At 36.7% G+C, this 17,947-nt stretch overlaps 1 protein-coding gene and 1 pseudogene across 5 annotated transcripts in view; both read right to left on the bottom strand.

Moving 5' to 3' along the window:
• GRAMD1C (GRAM domain containing 1C) overlaps positions 1-17,947 on the bottom strand; it is a 98,633-nt gene that overhangs the window by 6,407 nt on the left and 74,279 nt on the right. For all 5 annotated transcript variants that reach the window (XM_044941970.2, XM_044941976.2, XM_045165528.1 and 2 more), the window contains 6 exons: positions 13,371-13,508; positions 7,636-7,754; positions 5,834-5,976; positions 4,967-5,070; positions 3,100-3,276; positions 1,567-1,624 (listed from right to left, as the gene is read on the bottom strand). In XM_044941970.2, the coding sequence (XP_044797905.2) occupies positions 1,567-1,624; positions 3,100-3,276; positions 4,967-5,070; positions 5,834-5,976; positions 7,636-7,754; positions 13,371-13,508 (739 nt within the window). The remainder of the gene's footprint in view (positions 1-1,566; positions 1,625-3,099; positions 3,277-4,966; positions 5,071-5,833; positions 5,977-7,635; positions 7,755-13,370; positions 13,509-17,947) is intronic.
• On the bottom strand, positions 13,808-13,906 carry LOC112587412 (annotated as a pseudogene).

Raw genomic sequence — 17,947 nt, 5'->3', positions numbered from 1 at the left:
ACCAGTGTTGATGTGCAACCACCAGCCTAGAAATCTACCATATTAGCTTTCAAGATCTATTTTGGGGTACTTTTGTCTTAAGCAATTATCCATGCATAGTACTGTACTTCAGAAAGGAAATGAAGATCAATATGGATTTGCTCTTAGATAGATCATTATGTACCTCTTATTCCCAGTGGAAGCCAAAACAAATGCACATTCAGCAAAAATTCCTTCTGGCTCAACTTAGACAAAATTTCAAATCCCAAACAGACATCAATGGTATCATATATAAAATGCTACTTGTTAAGTACGCTTACTTTGTTGGTATTCACAACAGCATGTCAAGTGAATGAATGTATCTCATTATATATATATGCAAATACATAGGTGACATCATATCTCTTATTTTTTCCTGTTAAAATATTGACTTGCGTTAAAATATATAATATTCACTTTTACCCATCCTGAAGATGAAAACTAAGGTAGTAGCAAAAAAATCAAATCTATGAAATGGCATAAAAATCAACATTTAATATCTGACTATAAATTTTCTGCAAAGTGATACAAAAGATCACAGATAATATATACTATTCAAAATTGTCACAGCAAATCAATTTAAGCAGAATATGAAAAGCTTTTATAAAACTTGAAGGTACAACAAACATTTTCTATGTTCTGAAGTCTACAATTAGAAAAAAAGGCTGATATAAGAATTTCTTTCCAAAAAATACACCCAGAGCGTATCATCCAGTCAGAACTAATTCAATTAAATCTGATGGACTACCCCATGATCCAAGTATAGCCATGAAGATAACAGGAGTCTAAATATGACTCACAGAGAAGATTCCAAAAGAACACTCTGAGATTCAGACTAATCACTCCAGTATTTCTCATCCTACAACCCTCAGATTACTTGCGTCAGAATAACCTGTGCAGTGTGTTTTAGAATACTACTGATTCTTGATCCCTACTGAAAACCTACTGACTCAATCTGTAGTATTGGAGCTGAGAAATTTATGTTTAATATTTTTTTAAATTTAGTTTTAAATTGTATTTATTGGCCATGCCACACGACTTGTGGGATCTTAGCTCTCAGACCAGGGACTGAACCTAAGTCCCCTGCATTGGAAGCAGAGTCCTAACCCCTGGGCCACCAGGGAAGCCCTGAAATCAGTAGTTTAGCAAGTGATTCTTATGTATAGTAAAGAATAAAGACCACTGGTCTAATATAATGGAGTAAAATAGCATTTTGGGGATTTTAGCAGCCTGCATATATCAATATTCTCTTTAAGTTTATGGTATTTCCCTAAAAACCTATGATGGTAAAAACAAATCAAATTAACTTAAAAAACAAAAACATTTACTGAATGTGTATTTGGTATTCCCTTGAATTTAACAGTTCTTCTGAAAATCATTCAAAACTACCAGACTGAAACATATAAAATTACTGTTTCTGTAGGCCAAAATTGGTCAAATAGTAGTAATGTCTATACAATAATATACAAATATTTTCAAATCTTTTTGGAAACCATTAAAAGATAAGTGAGGGCACAAGCAAAATAAGCACTCAACACAAATACTTACAAAATACTCATCACCACAATAAGGACAGTGTTATAGCTTTCAATTTCCTTTTTCTTTCCTGCAAATTACAAAAACAGAAGGCTATCTGAGACTCAGGGTTGTGATTAAAACTGGTAAAAGTTTAACTTCATTTGAAAAATACTGGAGAAGAAATTTGTAAAATTATTTGTAAAGACACAGTGAGTTAGGGTGCACCCTTCTTTGACTTCTGATATTCTAAGTAATATTAAACAAATCTACAAAAAGAAACCTTATATCAGTTCTGCAAATTTGACCTATATTACAAATTAATTTGTTCTAAAATTAAGTAAGCAATTCAATATATCATGAATGATCTCTAAATTTCATCTCTGCAAATATTTGAGTTAGTTCTATGTATATAAGGCTTTGCTCCTTAAAAAAATTTTTTTGAAATCATCCTCCCCTGTTCTTTGTTGCCCAAATTTTGTTGCCAAATCCCAAAATTAAATAGTCATTAGGTTTAAATGTTAGAAAAATATATTCACACTAAGGTGTTGGAGAGGACTCTTGAGAATCCCTTGGACAGCAAGGAGATCCAACAAGTCCATCCTAAAGGAAATCAGTCCTGACTATTCAATGGAAGGACTGATGCTGAAGCTGAAACTCCAATACTTTGGCCACCTGATGCGAAGAACTGACTCATTTGAAAAAGACCCTGATGCTGGAAAAGATTGAAGGTGGGAGGAGAAGGGGACGACAGAGGGTAAGATGGTTGGATGGCATCACCGACTCTATGGACATGAATTTGAGTAAGCTCTGGGAGTTGGCGATGGACAGGGAAGCCTGGCATGCTGCAATCCATGGGGTCACAAAGGGTTGGACACAACTGAGTGACTGAACTGAACTGAACTGAAGATACAAACCTTAGAAGAGGATCTGATAATGTAGAAGGATGAGGGTGTATGACAGCTTCTTATTTCTGAGAGGGAGGGTATTATAGTTAGTAGGGACAAGATGTCTTCAAAATTAAATGCAGAGATAATAAAAGTCAAATTCTATCTCTGAAGTTTTACTGAGCTGGCCCTGACAGTATATAAAGATTAAAAGCATACAATCATTGTAGTAGATTCAAGGGTAGAAATCAAATGTCTGTAAATGCCTGGCAGAAAATTAACGAATGAAGCATCCCTCAGTGGGCGAGAGTGATAGGGACCAGTGACCTGGCAAAAGTACACACTCAGTTATATGAGGCAGATACTGCTAGGCTCCAACTGATCAACTGCTGCTCTGAAGGCATGTGGGTCCAGGGCTATCAGATCGGAGTTTTTATATAAAAATGTCCAGCTTTTAAAATACCAGGTAAGTCCAGTACAGTACTTCTATTGGCCACATGCCTGCCATTTTGCAACTGCTCCTTTATGTATTATTCAGAGTTTGACAAATATTATCAGAAAAGAGAAAAGGAGCTCTCCTAACTGACCTGTCTTATAAACAAGAGGTATATTCTGCTTCATATAAGTAAATCTATAAAGAAAAAAGAGCTTTCATCTTTGTTTACCAGGTAACAGCTACCTGTAATATCCCCTTTGGCCTCTAAACTCATATCTCCAGAAGAACGCTGAGAAGAAATTTTAGGAGCTGTTTCTGCTGTTCTGTTGAATGTTCGCCTTCTCCTTCGCAGGCCAGTAAGTTTTCCAGGGTCTTCCATGGACTGATTTACCATAGATTCTTCCATCAACAAATCTGATTCTAAAAGGAAAAAAATAATCTTTAGATAGTGGAGAAATCTTCTTAGCTATAATATACAGAAGGGTTGGTTGTTGTTTTGTTCTCAGTTTGCTTTTTTTTTAAGCCTCAGTAACTTTTACTTAATAGCTTTACTTAATAGTTAAGCCTTGGTAACTATTACTCAGGTTTCTTATGGCCTAGATTCAAACTTTACTCTTAATGAAAAGTTACGGAGTATACAATGATCCCATAACGAGGTTTCATTATTCCAGGAAAAATGAACTGTATTAATTAATGATGGGAACCATCAGAACAGATTTGCCATGTGACATATTAAATATTAATATAAAGATTTCAGTTATGGAAACAACAGGCTACCCACTTACATTGGGTCCCTAGAAAGATTTCCAAGATAGATTATAGTACTTGATCATCAATCTCAAAGGAAGAAGCAGCATGCTGCTGCTGCTAAGTCACTTCAGTCGTGTCCGACTCTGTGCGACCCCACAGACGGCAGCCCACCAGGCTCCCCCGTCCCTGGGATTCTCCAGGCAAGAACACTGGAGTGGGTTGCCATTTCCTTCTCCAATGCATGAAAGTGAAGTCACTCAGTCGTGTCCGACCCTCAGCGACCCCATGGACTGCAGCCTACCAGGCTCCTCCGTCCATGGGATTTTCCAGGCAGGAGTACTGGAGTGGGGTGCCATTGCCTTCTCCTAAGAAGCAGCATAAAATAGTTCTAATTTACAATGTTCTAATTTGCAAAAAAGGAAGCATTGGTAAAGAAAGTCTGCAAACAATCTAAAAACTTTGTTTTTCTCAATTGTTTTGACCTTTCCCTTCACCAGGCTTTTCATTAGAAGTTCATTATCTATCAGCCAAACTTATCTTTGAGTTTCTCTTTCCTTGCTCATGATTTGGAGTTTAATAATGAAACAGCCAATGAGAAAGCAAGGAAAATAAATAACCAGCAAACCAGCTAGTGAAGCCTTAAATTACCCTGAGTTTATTGGCCACCACCTTTTCTTTGACTAAATTAATTCCATTCATGTATGTGTGTGTGTATGTATATATGACATATATATGTGTGTGTATATATATATCATATATATGTATAATTTTTCTTCATATTCTTTGGAATATCCAAAGAGAACAACTACATCACTTCCCCTCCACCAAATCCATACATGTACATGGTCCCATGGCTAAGTGGGCCTGTGTAATCCCAGGAGAACTACATCGGTAAGGGAGGTATGGGCCTGAGGACTCTCCAGACCTTCTTCTGGAGCACAGTGCATGTTTATAATCAGGTCGCCCAGCCCCTCACCGCAGTCAGCTTCCTTGGCTCCTTGCAGAGGGAGGGAGTGTGACAGCTCCTAACTGTGTGATCCTGGAAACGTCACTTAACCTCTCTGTGTTTTGATATTTCTTCTTTAGCAAAATGGGAAAAAAAATTATAGGTTTGCAGTGAGTTGATATTTATAAAACACACAGGGCAACATCTGGCATATCATAAGCATTATATAAGTGTTTGGTAAATCAATGAAAATTAGAAGTTTTTAAATTTTAAGTGTAACAGTTGGAACCACTTCAGTAAGAGTCATTCCAATGCCATCTACCAGTTCCTACTATGAATCCAATTGAAGAATCCATCCATTCTGTTAATAAATGCCATTCTTACAAAAGTAGACAAATCAAGAAATTTACAAACCAAGCTGTTTGAAATAATCTGCCAGCGAACTCCAGGAATTCTTCTCAATTAAAGATTTGATAATAGCCCATGGTTGTTTTTTGTATTTCAAATCTGTTGAAACTCTAATGAATAAGGAAGGAAGAAGAATATTTAATTTATAAGATTTAATCACATTATGAACACTGCAATTAAATGTAGGAATGAATTCAGTGAAAAGCCAAAAGGATGTAAAGTCACTAAGACTACAAATAAAATTGTTCACTGAAAATAAATTCTTTAAAAAAATTACTGGGAGCTGCTAATAATTTCATCAACTTGGCATTTTATTTCTTTGCTTTCTCAAACTCTGAATTTTCTTTATTTAAATAGCAATAAAGGCTCAAAATAAACTAAATTTCCTAAATGCCGTGTATAAAAAATCTCTAGTGGTCACACATTAGCTGAAAGTCACTATGCTAGCTGAGACTAGGGCAAGTATATGATGGGCCCAGCACCACCTTCAACACACCAACATTTCTGGTCTCCCACTGCAACAGAGCTGTTTACTGCCCACCACATGCTCCTCAAATCTCCCAACCCTCTTGCCGTTAAACACGGTCCTGGGACCATTCTGGCCACTGGATTGTGAGCACAACTCTATAGCTCTCTCTCCTCTGGTAGTAACCGAAATGATACATATTCTGGATTGTGCAGCCCCAGAGGTCAAAGCCTCATCAGCCTGGGTTGTTGAGTGAGGCTTCCCACCCTTTGCTGACCACCCGTGGACACGCAAAGTAAGAAATAAAGTTTTGTTGTGTAAAACTGCAACTAAGATTTCAGGATTGATACATTGCCAGCATACAATGTAGCCTGTCCTGACTAAAACACTCCTTTACAGTAGCTCACCTCAGTCGGCATTTCTGCTTTGAAGATGGGATGATACAGTATCTGTTGAGAGTATAGAAGTAATCATGGTAGGGGACATCATGTGTCAGCACTTCTGCATCTACCAAATAAAACTGTGCTTCCCAACTTTCTTTATACAGTCTCTGCCAAAATAAGATGAAATTTTTTTGCATGTACATGTTTAATACATGAAATTCCCTGCCAACTTAGAACATGTATACCAGAATTCCTTCTCACAAATTACAAAAAACCATGAGGAGCCTAAATACAAAGCCAGAAGGGCCTCCACATTGCTATGTAATCTACAAATTGAGAAGAAGGGATGTACAGACATAGCATTTGCTGCCTCTCTGTCATTTCATTGTATAACTTTTTCCTCTTCATTTTAGGCATGCATAGGAGAAAGGAACTACATGATCTCTCATCTATGTTAGCAGTTTATTAAGAATTTCATATGTTCCTGGTAGAGGAACAATTCAAAATTCAATTGAACAAAGCCAGGACCCCACCCTAAAATTCATTAAAGTTTAATAAAAACCACTGTTAACCAAAAAAATGAAGGAAGGGGACAACCAGACAAAACACTGCTTTCCCTAAATAGGCTTTGAAGTGGTTGCTGGCCAACTCTTTCTCATTTTAACCGTACCTATTCTATTTATCCTCTAAAGTTATCCAAGACTCTCAGATACCAAAAAGAAACTTCTCTTAAATGTTTGGAAATCTTCGGAAGAGAAAATTTTAAGTCCTTTTGAACACTGATGGACAAAAACTATGATAGCAAAACTAATTCAGATGTTAATAGATATTTTCTAACTCTGTAGAACAGATATACTACACAGATATACAGTACTTCAACAGAACCAGCCGAACATAAACCGCAGTATATGACAGTGCCTGCTGGTCACAGAGTAGACAAAGCATTAAATACCTAACATTCTCTTCCTCACATGTCAGAGCAGCCACCTAGTTATTTGGCCCTAACCCTTGACACGATCCTGTAAATCAGATTCCAGTAGTATTCTTTTTTAAAAAAAAACACTTATTATGAAAAAGTTCAAACATATACAAGAGTAGAAATGAACATTACACAATGAACCCTCATCAGCTCATCAACCAGCTTCAATATTAACTCACATCCAGTCCTGTTTCATCTGTATCTCTCCCCACATTCCCTCCCTCCACCTTCATCTTCTGCCTAGCTACTTTTAAAAGATATCCTAACCACCAATATAATTTCATCCAAAAATACATCAGTATATTTCTTTATCAATTGCTCAGTGGTGGTGGTGGTCTAGTCACTCAGTTGTGTCTGACTCTTGTGACCCCATGGACTGTAGCCTGTCACATTCCTCTGTCCTTGGGATTTCCCAGGCAAGAATCCTGGAGTGGACTGCCATTTCCTTCTCCAGGGGATCTTCCCAACACAGGGATTGAAACCACATCTTCTGCATTGTAGGTGGATTCTTTACCACTGAGTCACCAAAGGATTCCATAAAATTCCTCAGTAGATCCCTTTAAAAGATAAATGCTCTTTGCTTTAAAATATAACAACTGTACCATTACAGAACATAGAAATGAACAATTTCTTAAATCTCAGAAAAGCCTTTTTACAGTTAGCTTTTATGTTGATTTGTTTATGTGCCTCTTAAACTCTTTTAACCTGTAAACAGTTTCTCCTTCCTTTTTTGTCTTGCTGTATACTTGTTGAAACTGTCTTGTAATAGGTGACTAGGACCTATGACAGGCATCTTTTCTCTGTGCACATGCATGGTTCTTTTGGAATACTGGCGGCATAGACATACCTGCTTTTCAGTGGCCGTGGTACACTTTCCAGTTAGCGGATTGTTAAGGACTATAGTGTAAGTCATGGTTCTCAGCCGGTCACCTCCAGGTTCCACATTCCAAGGGGTAGATACTACATCTAATCACAGCAAAAAAGAGTTAGTTAAAAGAGTTAGTTCTAGAAATTTGAAGGGTACGGCTTGTAATGGAATCAAAGAGAGAGTTTTTGAGCTATTTAAATTTTTATTTGTGACCAGTTCTAACTTCCTTATAACTGTATTATTCATTTAACCTTAAAGAAGAGTAAAGTCACATCAGGCACTCTTCTTGCATGTGACATTCACCTCATCTCTGATCCATTTACTTCTAAATTGTTGTCTATTCAAACAGTTTTTCTTTTCTCTAGAAGACAAAATTAAAAGTGTATCATCAGTGGGCTTCTTTTTAAAGTTCCCAGTACCTACAAAGAGAAGTAATGGTGTCCACTGATCAGAGACAGAACATTTCAACACTCTCATCATCAAGGACAAGACCTTGAAAGACATTTGTCCTTAATGTAGCAATATGATCTGATCTCAACTTGTGGAGAAATCACATCAATGAGAAATCATACAATGTTAATGGCTTCTCTGCCGAGATCTTTAATCAAGGAGGGGGCAATGGAATATAAATAAACTACATACACTTTTCTATATAAAGAAAACTCTAGAAAAATCTATCTTTATGGCAAGATTTTGTAAAAATTCTATTTCTTTTGCTTAGCAACAACACATTGAGCAAAAACACACTTTGAACAGAAATACTGTGGTATTGGAGAAGACTCTTGAGAGTCCCTTGGACTGCAAGAAGATCAAACCAGTCAATCCTAAAGGAAATCAGTCCTGAATATTCATTAGGACTGATGCTGAAGCTGAAACTTCAATACTGTGGCCACCTGATGCGAAGAATTGACTCATTTGAAAAGACCCTGATGCTGGGAAAGATTGAAGGTGGGAGGAGAAGGGGATGACAGAGGATGAGATGGTTGGATGGCATCACCAATTCTATGAACATGAATTTGAGTAAGCTCCGGGAGTTGGTGATGGACAGGGAAGCGTGGTGTGCTGCAGTCCATGGCGTCACAGAGTCAGACACAACTGAGCGTCTGAACTGAACATCTTTAGAACATAGCACCATATAACAAAGTTCATTTAACAAGCTAACACTAGGAAAATACAGGTAACAGCATCATGAACTCTATTCAAAGATCTGACTAAGTCACCTAGCACAACTGTTCTTGTTGTTGTTATTTAGTTGTTAGGTCGTATCTGACTCCTTGTGATCCCATGGACTGTAGTTTGCCAGGCTCCTCTGGCAAGAATACTGGAGTGGGTTGCCATTTCCTTCTCTAGGGGATCTTTCTAACCCAGGGATCAAACCCAGGTCTCCTGCATTGTAAGCAGACTCTGAGCCACCTGGGAAGCCCTACCTAGCACAATGGACTTAGGCAATTAGTATATCTGGCTGCTGCACACCAATATCCTAAAACAGAAGCTTTTATCTAACCTATTACCCATCATCAAAGGAAAGGAAACAAGGCTTTATGATATATTCAATTTTATTTAACTTCTTTCAGTCAGCTAAGCCTAGGGATTTAATGAGGGATCCTGAAGCTGCCTGTTGCTTATCTTATTCAAAAAAATTTTGCAAGTAAATTAAACAGGCAACATCTCAAATTATGGGATCTATAATACAGAATTTGTTTAAAAAATGATTTATTTAGGTGTACAAGAGATATAAAATTAATTATAAAATACTTTGTAAAATATCACTTTGGTCGTATGTCAGCCTGTTTCAGAAAAATTATACAAATAGTTCATTGTTAACCAGTGACTAAATTTAAAGATATCATTGAATTCTGCCATTAAAACTGCACACTATTCAACAAAGATAAAAGTCTCTCTTTCACTTGTATTTTCATCAGTGTTACCAAGAAGCCTATTGAATATTACGTGCCAGAATGTTACAACATTTTGGAATAGTCAAGCCCCCAGTACCTAAGTAAATTTCATCATAATACAAAGAACAGATGAAGTTATAAGAAAAAATGGCAACAGTATACAAAAAGACATATGAGCCATTTTGATACAATAAGTTGAAGTAATCAAAAGCAAAAATTGCAAAATAAATAATTCAAGAATCCTTTGATGTAATAAAATTTAAAAATTGGCGAATCTTCACATCCACTAGGGTAACTATTATCACAAAAACCTGAAAATAAGAGGTTGGCTAGATATGGAGAAATTGGAACTTTTATGCAGTGCTGGTGGGACTGTAAAATGATGCAGCCACTGTGGAAAACAATATGGCAGTTCTTCAAAAAACTAAATATAGAATTACCTTATGATCCATTTCTACTTCTAGTTATTACCCAAAGGAACCAAGAGCAGGGATTCAAACAGATACTTGTACACCAGTGTTCACAGCAGCAGCATCCACAATAACTAAAAAGTGGAAATAACTCAAAACTCCACTGATAAAGGAGTAGGTATACAAAATGCGGCATAAACATACAATGGTTTAGCATTTATTCTTTAAAACGAATGAGATGAAATCCATACTGCAATATGGATAAACCTTGAATACATTATGCTAAGTGAAATAAGCAGTCACAAAGAAACAAATACTGTAAGTGTGGTATTGGAGAAGACTCCTGAGAGTCCCTTGGACTGCAAGGAAATCAAACCAGTCAATCCTAAAGGAAATCAGTCCTGAAATTCATTGGAGGGACTGATGCTGAGGCTGAAGCTCCAATACTTTGGCCACCTGGTACAAAGAGCTGACCCATTAGAAAAGACCCTGATGCTGGTAAAGATTGAAGGCAAGAGAAGGGGATGATAGAGGATGAGATGGTTGGATGGCATTACCGACTCAATGAGCATGAGTTTGAGCAAGCTCCAGGAGACAGTGAAGGACAGAAAAGCCTGGCGTGCTGCACTCCATGGGGTCCCAAAGAGTCAGACAGCTGCGTGACTGAACAACAAAAGCATAGAAAAATTTACAGAGGCAGAAAGTAGAATGGTGTTCATCAGGAGATGGGGAGAGGGGAAAATGGAGCGTTACTGTTTACCAGGGACAGAGTTTCAGTTTGGGGAAGATGAAAAGTTCTAGCGATGGTGATGGGTACACAACAATGTGAATGCACTTAATGCCACTGAACTTTACACTTTAAAATTATTAAAATGGTAAGTTTTATGTTATGTGCAGAAATAATACCACAATAAAAAAGACTGGTGAATGTAGGTGATGGGTAGGTTTCATTATACTATTCATGCAACTTTTCTAAAGCTTTGCATTTTTTTCAAAATTAGAAAATTGAATAAAAAGACTTAAAACTGAGCTTTACATTATAAAAATAGTGTCCTATAACCATAAACAAAGATTTTAAAGAATTCAAATTAAGTGATTTTTATTAAAAATTATTAAGAAAAATTATTAAGAATAATTATTATTCTTAATAATTTAAAATAAATTTTAATTATAAAAAAATAGATCCAGAAGTAGCCGTTTTAGTGCTGAAATTAGGTTAAATCCACAAATAACTGACCATACTATATTATCGCATTAAACTCTTAATAGTTTAAAAAGAAACTTTTGAAACCTGTTCTCAAGAAATGCAACTTTGATTACCAGATAACAAATTCAGAAGATAATAGAATAGTGTGCAATCATAAGCAGATTATCTCTTTGGGGGCAAACCTTCTGACTAATTCTAGGTCTAATGGCAACACGCCTATAACTATTTATACTTGTGATAAGCCAGAAGCCTTTGCTTCCCAAAGCCATTTATAGCATCAGATGGCAAACACAGTCATCCATACTGAAGCTAGATATGATATCAGACACCAAACGCAGCTGTGATTTAAAAAAAAAAAACCTTCATTTTGTACCAACGTGGAATAACATAGCTAGTTCCCTCTGGGCCTTTCCAGCCATAAAAATGGCAGTGCAATATCAACAGGCATCATCTTAGAAAATTAAGAGATATAAAATATCCAGCTCTTCTGGAATGGCAAATTCTCCAGGCAGACATGAATAGCAAGAACATACAAAATAGATTCAGAACAGATACATTGTTAAACATGAGCTACTGAGTGAAAAGAAAGATTTATATCCCTCAGGTATTATACATTTTTAAAACTGGAAGAATAGGGTGAAAATTAATGATTTTTAAAAACATGACATTTAATATAACCACAAGACAATAGCTATCAATCAGAAATTGCTTTGCTACTCTACTATGAATAATAAGAAAAAAATTACTTTTTTATATCTAGTCTGTATCAATGTTATAACCTATGAATATGTAATTATGTTTACATAAAAGTTTCAAATAAAGGAATAACATCTAATGGTTAATAAAATGGTTAGATTATACATTATATTTAACTTGACTCTCTTTGACTATGTCAAATGACTCAGCTTATATGGATCTCTGCCACTGGTGTTTTCTAATTTTATATAGCAAGTTAAACCATATGCTCCCAAAGTTTCTAAGATATCTTGAAATATTTAGGATAAATTCAATTTCAGGTTGGCTATATGCTTCTTTGAGATGTTTACCAAAATAGAACTTTTAACACATAATCAATAAAATCTTTTTTATAACTACCTTCCTAATTGGAATATTTTCATTAAGGTAGACCATAGGCATTGCAACCTCAAGTCTCCATGAATTTTCAGAAAAAACATAAATGTGTACCACTACCCAAATCAAGATAGAGAGCTTTACCAGCATCCCAGAAGCTCCCTTCCAGTCTTTATCCACCCACAGCAGTCCCCACAGCAGTTAACTACTCTGCTGCTTTTATGTCTATAAATAAGTTTTACCTCGTTTTGAACTTTAAATAAAGAAATCACAGTATGTACTATTTTATGTCTGACTTCTCTTGCTTAATACTACACTATTCCCATAAGATTTATACGTATTGTTAGCAGCAGTTGTTGTTGTTGTTGTTTTTTCCATCGCCATACAGTATTCTTTTGTGTGAACATACATCTGTTTATCCATTCTACTACTGGTGGATATTTGGGCTGTTTTGGGTTTGGGGGCGATTATAAATAATGCTGCTATGAACACGGCAGTACACGTCTTTCAGAGGACACTGGTACCCATTTCTGAGGTTATATGTATCTAGTAGATACCACCAAATCATTTTGCAAAGTGACTATACTCGTTCATACTCTGCTAGAATCCAATTGGCTTCCTAGGTGGCACTAGTGGTAAAGAACCCATCTGCAAATGCAGGAGACGCAGAGGTGCAGGTTTGATCCCTGGGTCAGGAAGATCCCTGGAGGAGGGCATGACAACCCACTCCAGCATTCTTGCCTAGAGAATCCCATGGAGCCTGGCGGGCTACAGTCCATAGGGTCTCAAAGAGTCGGACACAACTGAAGCAACTCAGCACACATGCACAGAATCCAACTATTCCACAATGGAATCCTTTTAAATGTGGCTCAACCCAGTTGAACTGCTATATTAATAAATAAATGGAGTTTTAGTTCTCAAAGGGTCTGAACTTAATAGTAGGTAAGATCTGACTAATTGAAAAATTATACTATTTACATGTGATTTTACCCAAAACACCTAAACACCAGTTTCTACATCACCAAAATAAAATCGAAGCCTGTCTAATTTTTCCACTTGACAACATAAACTTTCTAAGGATAATAAAATTCTCCCACATTTATCATTAGATAAGAACACAAGACCAACCTATTATATTTCTAGAATTAGAAAATCTCTGCATAAAGCGTGAACTGGTGAACAGCAATTCAAACATTCTTTCAGCACTGATATGAAACACACGGTTGATATAAAGTCTTCCATGAAGGTCTTTCTCAAGAATGTTTTCTGGGGAAACAAAAAACACAAAACAAAAAGGGAAGACATCAAAGAAAGGTAATTTCAAGGTTTCATTTTGTTTGTTTTGGGCACAAAATGGCTTTTAAATGTGATTACAATGATCACAGCACATTACATGACACTTAAAACTCTAAATTGGTATTATATACATACATATTATGTATAACTATACATAAAAGTAGGTAGTAATTAAACTATATATGATCAGTAGTTCAATTCTCAAAAACCAAGATATAGAAATATTTAATTTGCATGATATCAAACTCCCATAATATCGTATATCATTCAAAAGAACAGTTCATGAATTTCTGTGTCATCCATGTGCAGCAGCCACGCTAACCTCTGTATCATTCCAATTTCAATATATGTGCTGCCAAACCAAGCACTCAAAAAAATATTTAAAAAAAAGGAATCTTTCAAGAGTGACAAGGGACACATAGCAGGTCCTATTTCTGAATGTGCTTACAAAATAAGTAAATATTAAGACATGAATGGCTTTAATATCTGCTGTACTCACTATCTTACGAGTCTGAATAATGTTTCAAACTTGACTTAAAGTTCACTCCCCCAAGACAAATATCACTGTATTCACAATCTGTTCTCTATATCACACATTAAAAGAAATCTTTCTTAAAGAGAAAAATAAATATCATATATTAACACATATATATGGAATCTAGAAAGATGGTACTGATGAACCTATTTGCAGGAAAGCAATGGAGACACAGGCATAGAGAACAGACTTGTGAAACAGTGGGGAAGGAGAGGGTGGGACAAATGGAGAGAAGAACATATACACTACTGTATGTAAAAGAGATGCCAGTGGGAATTTGCTGTATGACTCAGGGAGCACAAACTGGTGCTCTGAGACACCCTAGAGGGGTGGGATGGGGTGGGTGGTGGGAGGGCAATTCAAGAGGGAGGGGACATATGTATACCTATAACAAACTCATGCTGATGTGCAGCAAAAACCGTCACAATATTGTAAAGTAATTATCCTCCAACTAAAATAAGTTAATTTAAAAAATAAACATGTGTAAAAAATAATTTATCAAAAAAGAAATCCTTCTGAAAAGTATTTTTCAAACTTAATTAAAGCCCAATGGAATACTATATTTTTTCTAAGAACCTGACAGCAATGTTGAAAACTCTTTTGTAGAAAATAAGGAAGCTCACCTCTCCTCATATTGCCTGGAAACACAACATGAAATAGCCCATGCATTCACAATGTTACCACATGCCAGGTATTGTGCTAAGCAACTTAGAGGTAGTCACACATATTCTCACAGCAATCCTGTGAGGCAAGAGCTATTCACATCTTCATCTCCATTGTACAGATGAGGAAACTGCAGCACTCAGAGAACTGCCAAAGCTCCATGGCCAGTCAGTGACTGAACTGGAATCTGAAATCATTCTAGCTCAAGAACACACAAACTTAACCCTATTCTATAGTGCAAGGAATTTAACTCAGAAGAATCTAAAGGAAATGGCAGGGCTGGGGGACATCTAGGAATAGGAGTCTGGTAGAATAAAGGAAATAGAGTAAAGCAATCCAATTGAAATTTTAATGATTTCAGGACTGGAGTTATTTATTATTTCACGGATTATGCCCATCATTACAGAATGAAAACTGTGACAAAAGCTCCCCATAGCTCACAAATCAAGTTCTAAGAATTATGTGTTGAGCATCTGTCCACATTAAGCCACGGGAAGCAGTCAAAGTAAAAGGCAGTGGTCTAAGAAGCAGGAAAGAAAAATCCCTCCAGCTCTGCCTTCACTCCAGCTACTCCTCATGAAATGGTCTGTCTCCCTGTTTTGTTATAGGTGCAGAGAAGTTAGGGATAGTGGGTAGATACCAATTTACCTCCTTCCTGCAATAATACTACGTGTAGACAAAAGCATACACATGGTAGGCACTGCAATCTCAAGTAATGGCTCCTTTGGCATAGAAATTAATCACTGAAACTAGGCAATTTACTAAGGTTCTGTGAGGTAACTTCCCAATTAGGCTTGAGAAATAGCTTTTTCTGACACAGAAGTAATATATGTTCATTATGACTTCCCTGATAGCTCAGTTGGTAAAGAATTCCCCCTGCAATGCAGGAGACCCTGGTTTGATTCCTGGGTCGGGAAGATCTGCTGGAAAATGGATAGGCTACCCACTTCAGTATTCTTGGACTTCCCAGGTGGCTCAGCTGGTAAAGAATCCACCTGCAATGAGGGATACCTTGCTTTGATCCCTGGGTTGGGAAGATCCCCTGGAGAAGAGGAAGGCTACCCACTCCAGTATTCTTGCCTGGAGAATTCCATGGACTGTATAGTCCTCGGGGTGTCAAAGACTCAGACACAACTGACGACTTTCACTTTAACTTTCACGTTCATTGTAAAAATAATTCATATATTCACAAGAAAGCAAAGAAGTATAGGTATTCTATGTATCCTGATCATCACCTCCACAGAATTTATCCCGACTTGTAATTATATATTTACTGACTTAGTGCCTTTTTATTGCCTCTTTCCTGCACTAGACTCTAAGTTCTATGTGAGCAGGGATCATGTTGATTTCAAACACCCTAAGTACATTACGAGTTTGGCACATAAGTGTTAAATAACCATTTTTGAATGAATAGGTGACTGTGGGAAATACAAAAAAATCGTAAGTAAAGTCGCTCAGTCGTGTTCGACTCTTTGCAAACCCATGGACTGTAGTCTACCAGGCTCCTCAGTCCATGGAATTTTCCAGGCAAGAGTACTGGAGTGGGCTGCCATTTTTTTGCAATGATATCTTCTAATTTTTTATTTTTTAATAATTTTAGAGGGACAATGAACTAAACTAGACTTTATTCCTATTTTTTCCAGTAATGTCTTTTTCTGTACAAGGATCCAGCCCAAGGTACCATGTTTGTACTTGGTTGTTATCATCTTAGTTTCCTCCAATCTATGACAGCCTCACTTTTTTCTTGTTTTTCAATGACCTAATACATTTGAAAGTACAGGTCAGGTATTATGTAGAATGTCCCCCAATTTGGGTTCACCTGAGGTTTTTTTCATGATTAGACCAGGGTTTGGATTTGGGGGACGAACACTACAGAGGTGAAGTACCCTTCTCCTCAAACTCAGGGGGTACACATAACAGCATTAACTTTGATTAACCTTGATCAATTGGTCAAGGTGGTATCTGGCAGGCTTTTCCACTTTAAAGGTATTATTTTCCTCTTTCCATATTCTATTCATTAGAAATGAGTCCCTAAGTTCAGCCCATCTCAAGGGGAAGAGAATTCAGCTCCACCTCCTGGAAGGGAAAAGATCTACATATATACTTTACCTATATTATTTGGGGCTCTGTAAGGAAGACTCCTGCTTTCTCCCCCATTTATATATTTATTCAACCACGGGTATCAGGATGGACATACAAAGTCAGTTTATACTTTGGGTTATAATCCAGTACTATCATTATTTATTTTGCTGCTCACACTTATTTTTTGTTTGGCCATTAGAAGCTCTTTCAGGTTGACGCCTATGGCCTTTTGACATGCCTTTTTTTTTTTTTTCAAGCACTACTTTATATTCTTGCACTATATCTGGGCTCATTTTGTATATTCCCCACCCTAGCCCTTCCCAGGTGGCTCTAGTGGTAAAGAACCCACCTGTCAACTCAGGAGACATAAGAGACCTGGGTTCGATCCCTGGGTCAGGAAGATCTCCTGGAGGAGGGCATGGCAACCCACTCCAGTATTCTTGCCTGGAGAATCCCCTGGACAGAGCAGCTTGACGGGCTACAGTCCATGGGGTCACAAAGAGTCAGACACAAGTGAAATGTGCACCGTAACCCTAAAAGCAGCCATTTCTCTAAGGAGTCCTGGAACTATTATTTTTCAAAAGTAAGTTTCCTTCCTTAAATTTCACATTTAAGAAGGAAATAAATTGTATTCATAAAACTATTTCAATACAATGTCTTCATATTTCATTTAAACTCTACTGTTAGATAAAATGTTCTGCATCATGACTGATAAAAACATAACTTGTGGTATTACTACCAGAAATTAACAATAATACCTTTTGTATGCATATGTGTTCAAGGAAGTAAGGATATGAAATAAACTATTTCCACCTGGGATTATTTATTTATTAAATTCATGGTACTTTAAAGCCTCCTATCTAAATAACATTATCAATCATACTGCTGGAACATATTAAGCTAGCAGGTGGTATTTTAAATGGAGAAAGGAACACTGCTCAACTTAGTAGCAGGTTACTATTTCCAATAAAGAATAAATACTATTTCAAATATAACAATTTGAAAGTGGCCAATGGAAAATGGTAGGAAAATTGAGACAGATAAATATAAGAAGGACCTTGGCATGAATAAAACTGAAACCACTGAGCACATACTCAACACATTTTGGTAGGCTTTTGAGTATGTGTGA

Source organism: Bubalus bubalis, chromosome 1 (assembly GCF_019923935.1).
Source record: "Bubalus bubalis isolate 160015118507 breed Murrah chromosome 1, NDDB_SH_1, whole genome shotgun sequence".
In the NCBI taxonomy this organism is placed as follows: domain Eukaryota; kingdom Metazoa; phylum Chordata; class Mammalia; order Artiodactyla; family Bovidae; genus Bubalus; species Bubalus bubalis.
The sequence above is the reverse complement of the archived record's forward strand: the minus strand, read 5'-3'. Positions and strand labels throughout refer to the sequence as shown.